General features: G+C 41.2%; 1 protein-coding gene and 1 long non-coding RNA gene across 3 annotated transcripts; one reads left to right on the top strand and one right to left on the bottom strand.

The window, feature by feature from the left end:
• Positions 1-2,370: 2,370 nt before the first annotated feature.
• LOC107303891 lies at positions 2,371-3,009 on the bottom strand. Of its 2 annotated transcripts, XR_001549866.2 has the most exons (3): positions 2,915-3,009; positions 2,722-2,795; positions 2,371-2,651 (listed from the first exon to the last, which is right to left on the bottom strand). It is a non-coding gene; the product is annotated as an uncharacterized LOC107303891 (long non-coding RNA). The 2 variants fall into 2 exon arrangements; XR_001549865.2 differs by having other exon boundaries at positions 2,722-3,009.
• A 1,853-nt stretch (positions 3,010-4,862) lies between these two features.
• LOC102703200 lies at positions 4,863-6,452 on the top strand. Its single transcript, XM_015834436.2, has one exon. It carries the CDS (start codon positions 4,928-4,930, stop codon positions 6,113-6,115), a length of 1,188 nt encoding a protein of 395 aa, XP_015689922.2. The 5' UTR covers positions 4,863-4,927; the 3' UTR covers positions 6,116-6,452.
• The last annotated feature ends 1,681 nt before the right edge of the window (positions 6,453-8,133 follow it).

Here is an 8,133-nt window from a genome sequence, read left to right as displayed (position 1 = left end):
AGTGGCGCAAGGGAGGCGAGGCGGACTTCGGGGCGGCGCGGGCGCGGACGCGCGAGCGGGCAAGCTGGGCCGAGGCGGCCCGGCCGGGAGGAGGCGCGCGCGGAGAGGGGAGGCCGGAGCGGAAGGCCGGCTCGGCTGGGCCGGCCGGGCGGGGAGAGGTGGGCCGGCTCGGCTGGGCCGGCCCGGGAAGGAGAAAAAGAAAAAGAAAAAGGAAAAAGAAAGAGGGAGGAAAATTGGACTTCGGCCCAATTTGAGAAGGAAGGGAAAAAGAGAGGAAAAAGGAGGGAAAAAGGAAAACCCCACTTTTGCCGAGTTTTAAATTAATTTGTTTGGCCAAATTTTATACTTCTGCAATTTGAATTTAAATCCAGTTAGTCGATTTGCGAGCCTCGATTTAATTGGATTAATTCCTTTTAGAGGGATTCTTCCTGAGTTAATTAAGCCAATTATTGCTTACGGATTTCTTTTTACGATTTAGGCTTAGGACGAAACTCCGGGTGTGACAACACTGCTCACAACTTTTGATATATATATTTTTTTAAGAAACAACAGATCAGGAGTAAAAAAGAAAAAAGTAAAATAACATGACCAATCTCATCCCACCATCAACTCTCCATTCTAAATTTCTAAACCATGTTCCCTAAGTTTCTAAACACTAAGATGAATTGCGCCACCTTAGCCACCCTATGCCCCACCATAATCTTCTCCATAATTCTCACCATTCTTGAGTGTGGCTTCTGTCAATGGATCCACCATCACCTCCCACCGCCTCCTAACCATCCTAATCCTTCATCTTTCTCTTGCTCATCCCTCTGTCTAACAGTCTAAGGGAACACTCTCACCTTAATTACTGCCCGAGCCCCAACGAAACCCAATCAGTAGTCACTTGGGAGAGCACAATTTCCATTTCTTGTAATTTTGGATATTATTTTGGTGGTTCTGTTATTAATGTAAGGTGTTAGTCATCCTCAAAACAAAGTGGCAGGTGGAGGGAGTATAGAATTTGTAATTGAAGGAACCAACTTTCATTTATTATAGCATATAATGTCACGTATTCGTGCTACTCTAACCTTCCTATTATTGGAAATATAGGAGGTGGTATGTAGGTGTGGGAACTCCATCTATCCTAGGCTTCTCATTGCTTGTAAAAACATTGGCCTAACAAAAAAATGTATGAGTGGTATTATGTTGATAACAAGACGTTTTGGTTGCACCTAGATTTATCTATTGATCAATGTACATTGTTCATATATATGTCTAGATTTATTAGCATCCATATTAATATAGATAATGCTAAGGAGTCTTACATTATAAAATGAATGTAGTAACATTTATCGTAAGCTATACATACGTATAAGTTGTTGCCGTAAAAATTATCTTCTTTGCTCATGAACCTCTTATTTGTGGACACTTTATGTTATATATGCACATACATTTTGTTGTTTTTAAGGAATTAATTTTTATTTTACTTTAAATTCATACTAGAAACATTAAGCCTATAGGAAAACAGTTTTGTTATCAAACTATCTTCAAAATTCATCAACTGTAACCCTCCTCAAAGGAAGGGACATGCATATTATTTTATTATTTTCCTCAAACATGTTAACAACCTATTGCAAGAAATAAAAGTAATCACATGAACGTGTGGTTTTTGGCTTTTTGATAAGTCCAGATTGATGGCTAGATGAAAGGGTGATGGTCGGTAATTAGGGTTGGGGTTTGATCTTCCTCTCTCCAAGATTGCATGAGTTGTTGCATTCTCATTCTCCAATGCCACACGACCACCAAAATTCCCCATCACTCGAAAAGGATCACCTTGTTGTCATCATATATTATACATAGAGTAATTTCATTCTCACATAAGCACACCATTAGTGTAAATATCTATTTTGAATGTTTTGAAGCTCTCCATAAATCTTTGCTAAAGGATAAGGATTTATTTGCAAATAACTTTTCCTAAAGGGGCAAATCATAAAATTACATGCACGACCTTATCTATTTGTTTAGAGAAACCTCTTTTTTTTACCTCCTTTTTTCCGTGCTTCTTATAATATTTTCATCTCTAGAAACCTCATGAATGATTTTTTTTACCAACCATCGCTTTAGTATCTTTTACATTTAATTCTCAAATATATAGTAATGATTGGCAAGTTGCTACTTACGTGCACTCTTTTTTTAATCTTAGATGTTCTAATGTGGCCTAGATGGATCAATATATTTTTTCCGTAAATCTAATTAATATGGACTTATTTTTACGTGCCTCCGTTTGGGTGTAGAATTTTTTTAGTGAATGGATTAATAAATTAACATGCACATCTTTTAAGCTCCTAAATAGTGAAATTTCAACAAAACTTTATATATATGTGTGTATTATAATTAATTTATTTGTTTGTACCATTAAATATTTATCACAAAATAATGTAGCTTTTAGTCATTAAAGCGTGAGGAAAAAACATGTGTGTTATATGTATACATGTCTACATAGGTAAATAGATTGGTTGTTTTGGTGGATTTGGTCCTTGAAAACATGATAATTCTATAAGGGTGCGTTTAGTTGTGGGTTGGGATACGTTGGGTTGGAGCGGATCAATGGTGGGATGGGCTAGACCGCCTGAAGAATAATATTCCTTCATATCCGAGTACAGATGATCCTGAAAATAAGTGGTTTCATGTCTGAGTACAGACGATCCTGAAAATAAGTGGTAGATAAGCTCAACCCACCTAGGTCTGCTCCCCGCCATTTGGCTACCGTCACCGAGCGACGCTCCTCGCGTACACCCACCATCATCGAGCCCCTGTGTGTGTGGTTGCAGTCGTCACGTCCTCCATATGATGGATCTGATTGAGGAGGAGGAGAAGGACGATGGCATCTACGAGAAGGGAGAGGAGGACAAGGATGACGATGACCACTCACAAGTCCCTTCGCATGCCAGATCTGGAAAAGAAGGACAAGGCTGCTCCTTCGTGCGCACCCGTGAGGAGGGAGTGGAGGATGAGCTCCTCCAAGTTCTCCCCCCCCCCCCCTCCCCCGACCGAGCTCCTACGCACATGCACGCTATCGACTTAGTGATGATAGATGCAAACAACATCTATCTTATCCCATCCTCGTCTTTTTTACCAAACAAAAAATAGGGTTAATCCAATATCTCAACCCAAACACATCACCCCATCCAAATAAATAGGGATGGGTCTAACATATCCCCTTTCATCCCTGAACCAAATATAGACTAAAAATTTCGCAATAACCAATTTTAATTGACACAAAAATCCTTTGTTTCCAAGGAGAACTTTAAAACCATATTGTGCGCTGCTCACAAAGATTATAGTGAGTGAATCGCTCGGTGAGTTCATAACCATTGTTTTGTTGGATATCAAATACCCCCCCCCCCTTTCATAAATATAAGAATCTCTGGAGTTTAAAAGAGCATTTTTAATGCTTTCTCAATCCAACCATATTTCACAATTCTATATTTATTATTGTATCGCTAGCGACAATATTTTCCTAATAAGGTAAAGTTTCATAGACATCAAAACGATCTTTGCTAAAACTTTCAGTAGGTATTGAAAAAAATTCTAGAAACAAAACAAAACTAAGATTTAGGCCCGCTTTGAAATAAACGAAAACTATAGGAACCATGGAGAATTTGTTTCCCATAGAGAATATTCATATGAAGTCCTTTGAATCAAAGGATTATTCCTAACTATTCCTTTGAAATTCCTATGGAATGAGCTATTCTAGGGGACTTTGGAGGAAAATAAGCCCATGACGTCTCATCTCATGTTTTACCTTTATATTTTTAGAATTCATGTGCTTTTCATGTGTAACAATCGAACATTGGTTTTTGAGTTTTCTAGTGTTTTTAAATCTTGTTAGAATTGAATGTATGTGGGCATTTCATTCCTATGTTTTTTCTATTTTTGGGATTTTATGATTTTTGGTAAAACTTATTTAAAAAACAATTTCTATAAACAAAACTAAACTAAGATTTGGCCCCCTTCCAAACAAAGGAAAACTATAGGAACCATATATAATTTGTTTCCCATAAAAAATATTCATAAGAAGCCCTCTAAATCAAAGGATTGATTCCTTTCTATTTCTTTGAAATTCCTAAGAAATATGTTATTCTCTATGAATTTTGGAGGAAAATAACCGTATGAGGTTCACATAATGTTTTAGCTTTCTTAAGCATCCCCAACGGTTAATCTATCTCATCCTCCATCCTGAAAATAGAGGATGAAAGATAAAAAATAAGTTCTAACAGAACATCTATCTAATCGTCTATTTTTAGATGTCATCCATATTAGAAAAAAATAACTCTATATTTAGATATTCTCTTTTCGTCATACAAAGAAATATGGAGGATGTCATATATGGATGATCAGTTAGAGTACAAAGAGATACGAACGATGAAACTGTTTTAGATGATCACCGAAATAAAGATATAGATGACCAAATATAAATAAGGTGTTGGGGATACTCTTATATCTAGAATTCACATGCTTTTCCAATGTAGTGGTCAAACAACAATGCTGAAATTTTCTAGTATTTCGAAATCTGGTAAGAATTTAATGGGTGTGGTATTTTGTTCCTACGGTCTCTCTATTCTTACGGTTTCGTAATCCTGCCTTGTTTTTAAGGAAAAACACTATATTTGTAGATGGAGGAAGCAGCGGCAGATAACACTCAACTCATTACTGCGCTGCCTAGTGCTGCTAGTAGTAAGAGTAAGGAAAAGGAAGGGGGGGGGGGGGGGGGGGGGGGGGGAAATGCAATTAAGTAGTAATTGATTAATGACTGGGATCAATGGCAGTAAAAACCGAATCACGCGGCCACCCACCAAATCAAAACAAAAGGTGCTTGTTGTTCCCCAACCCGGGCCGAAGGAGCCAAACCAAAACCACCATTTCCCCCAAAACCATTTCGGCCATGGACTTCTCCGGCGGCGGCGGCGCGGCGACCGGGAGGGTGCAGGCCGAGCGGTGGCTGGAGATCGCCGGGAAGCTCCTCGCCGCGCGCGACCTCGTGGGGTGCAAGCGCTTCGCGGAGCGCGCGGTGGAGGCGGACCCGCTCCTCCCGGGCGCCGACGAGCTCCTCGCCGTCACCGACGTCCTCCTCGCCTCCCAGTCGGTCCTCCCCTCGGGATTCCCGGACCCGCTCGCTGTCCTCCAGCTGCCCCCGGGCACCAACCCGGCCGACCACGCCGCGGCCTCCCGCGCCTTCCGCCGCCTCGCGCTCCTCCTCCAGCAGACCACGAACCCTCACCCGGGCGCCGACGTCGCCCTCCGCCTGGTCTACGAGGCCTACGCCATCCTCTCCGATCCCTCCCGCCGCCCGCCGCCCTCCATCCCTCTTGGCCATGTTCCTGTTGCCCCGTCCCAGCCAGCCGCCACCGCCGAATCCCCGGAGTTCTGGACGGCGTGCCCCTTCTGCTGCTTCGTCCACCAGTACCAGCGCGAGCTCATCGGCCGCGCTCTCAAGTGCCCCAACGAGTCTTGCCGCAAGGGTTTCGTGGCTATCGAGATCTCCACCCCGCCCACCATCGTGCCGGGCACCGAGATGTACCACTGTGCCTGGGGTTTCTTCCCCCTCGGCTTCCCCACCTCTGCTGACCTCAATGGTAACTGGAAGCCCTTCTACAAGATGTTCCCTTGGAACAATGCGCCAGCTCGTGGGGGCTCAAGTGGTAGGGGGGGCCGTGGGGGAAGCAGCGCTGCTCGCCAGCCGCAAAATGGGAGTGCTCGGGGTGGGTCATCCAGAGGTAGGGTCAAGAAGACAACTGCTCGCAAGAAGGTTGGGGCGGGGCTCAAGAGGCGATCTCTCGGCGGTGGCGTAGAGAGTGGCATTGAGCCATCGATGCTTGGGCAGGATGGATGGGCTGAGGGTGAGGAGGCTGGTGATGAACGGGCAGAGGAGGTGAGGGGGATCAACATAAATGAAGAGGCGCAGTCTACAGATGGTACAACCAGGGGAAATGTTAACACCAGGGGCAATGTCAGCGGTGGGGTTGAGGACATGGGCACCTTCCATTTGGATGTGGATCCATCTGAAGATATTTTGGGGAATTTGCAGAACTTGCCGTTCTTGAGGGTAGACAATCTTGGGCGGATGCTGTAACGGGCTGTGGCATTTGGTCCGTGGAGAAATACCGTATGGTTGATTGGGTCAAAACAGATGTTCCAAGGACTGAGCCTTACCGCTCTTGTTGTTGTTAATGTTCTTGTGATATTATCTCTTGTTGTAGTAGTAGTCTACCTTGTGGTTGTAGTTACTTAGCTGGCCGTGGAGTCCCATAAAACTTGTGGAGTTCCATATGCAAGTTTGTGGTATCTCTAAATTATCTGGGGATGTGTATTTTGCCTTCAGCAAACAAACTTGTGGTTGTGGAGTTCTCTCAGGATAGATATAATGCTTCATGGATGGGCGGTGGTGAGACAAGTCGCCGAGAGAGAAGTAAGTGAAGTGGCTCATCTTTTTTAATAAACAAATCTTCTTTTGTTGCAGCCATATTAAATAAGAATCTCTATTCAATTGAATTGATTCTTGTTTATCATGAACCATGACTGTATTCCTGAATCCTGATATTGACATCCATTCAAGTAATTTGTGTGTGGTCTTCCCTTAGGGCTGGTAATTTGGTATTATACGTCACAGAAGAATATTGGCAGAAATTGTGATTATCAATATTGAAAGAGAACTAGCTTAGGACAAATCTGGTACCCTAGTACATTATTGGCCTAATAATGGATTGCATCTAGTACATTATGGACCTCAAAATGGTCTGATGTAGCAAGAGTTACGTTTCACAATCATTTGAACTTGTATGACTTGGTTTTGAATTTTTTTTTCCCTTTTCAAAGGCTATGGGGCTATTGTCTATCCTACTATACAGAACATGGTGATAATAAACTGATAGGTCACAACTGCATTAATGGGAACAATCAGTTAATCATCGTTCTGGATTCATCAGTCAAATGTCATATGTCACATAACACATTTGAAGTTTATAGTTTATACTAATAGAACGGAAAATCATAGGTACAATTTATTAATGGGAACAATCTGTGTGATATTTTGAACTGCTTTTGTAGTTTACTTGATTAACTATTCTTTTAAACACACATTTAAAATCTCTTTGTTGCAGAATTTTTGTGAGATGGATTTGAAATCATTGATATAATTATTTAGAATAGCAAGTGCTTGAATGAAAAACTATTTTGTCTTTAAATGAATTTGGCTGACTGTCAGTCTATAAGTCCATAGTTCTCTTTATTTTGATATCAGTATTTATCACTAAATGAATGAAAACCTCAGAAAAATGAAATTGTGATTAAATTTAGGTTGATGTGATATATGATTCTTGTGTAGTAATATAGATTGCTCTGAGTCTTTAGTCTGGTGCATAGAGTCATGATGGGAATGGTAGAATTGGGTTGGGTTTGTACCACATTTTGGTTCAGTAAACTTCTTGGTTGCATTTCGGTTCCTATTGTAAACATGATTATTGCAAACTTGATGTTGAAATTGTGCATTTGTCAGTAATTTTTTTAGAACATAGTTTCTGTTACAACGTAAAAAAAAAATCAATGTTGCTACATATTATTTCTTTTTTGCCTGTTGTCTTTTCTTATGTACCAAATATAACAAAGTTCTCGTTTTTGTGATTTTAGTTACTTGTGCACTTTACATCTGTAGGCTTCCTTTTGTGTTCAAAGGCGCCCTCAGATTATATGTAATATTTACTCATTGCCCAAAGCAAACATTTTGATATTGGACTAAATGTTACCTTAATTCTTTCAAGGAAAAAAAAAACAGAATGGACTACTTGTCGGAACTGAAGTGACTCAGCTTTAGAGGGGATGTGTAGCCTGTAAACAATTTTGTTTATTTTAGTCAGAATATTAAGTAATTTCTCCCTAGTCAGCAATAGAAATATGGGCAGCATGTAAAGATCCACCATTGCCAAGAAATGCTCACTGTAGTTGCTATGTTTCCTATGTTTGCTATATGCCAGCATTTTCAGTGTTTCTGTGGTTATTACGGTTGTGCTCACGCGATGATGTGAATGAGTATTTAAGCTTGAAAATTGCTGGGCAACATCTCCGTCTCGGTTGCCTGCCGTTAATGGATCACAG

Source organism: Oryza brachyantha, chromosome 3, assembly GCF_000231095.2.
Source record: "Oryza brachyantha chromosome 3, ObraRS2, whole genome shotgun sequence".
Classification (NCBI taxonomy): domain Eukaryota; kingdom Viridiplantae; phylum Streptophyta; class Magnoliopsida; order Poales; family Poaceae; genus Oryza; species Oryza brachyantha.
Note: the sequence above shows the minus strand (reverse complement) of the source record. Positions and strands in the feature narration are given on the sequence as shown.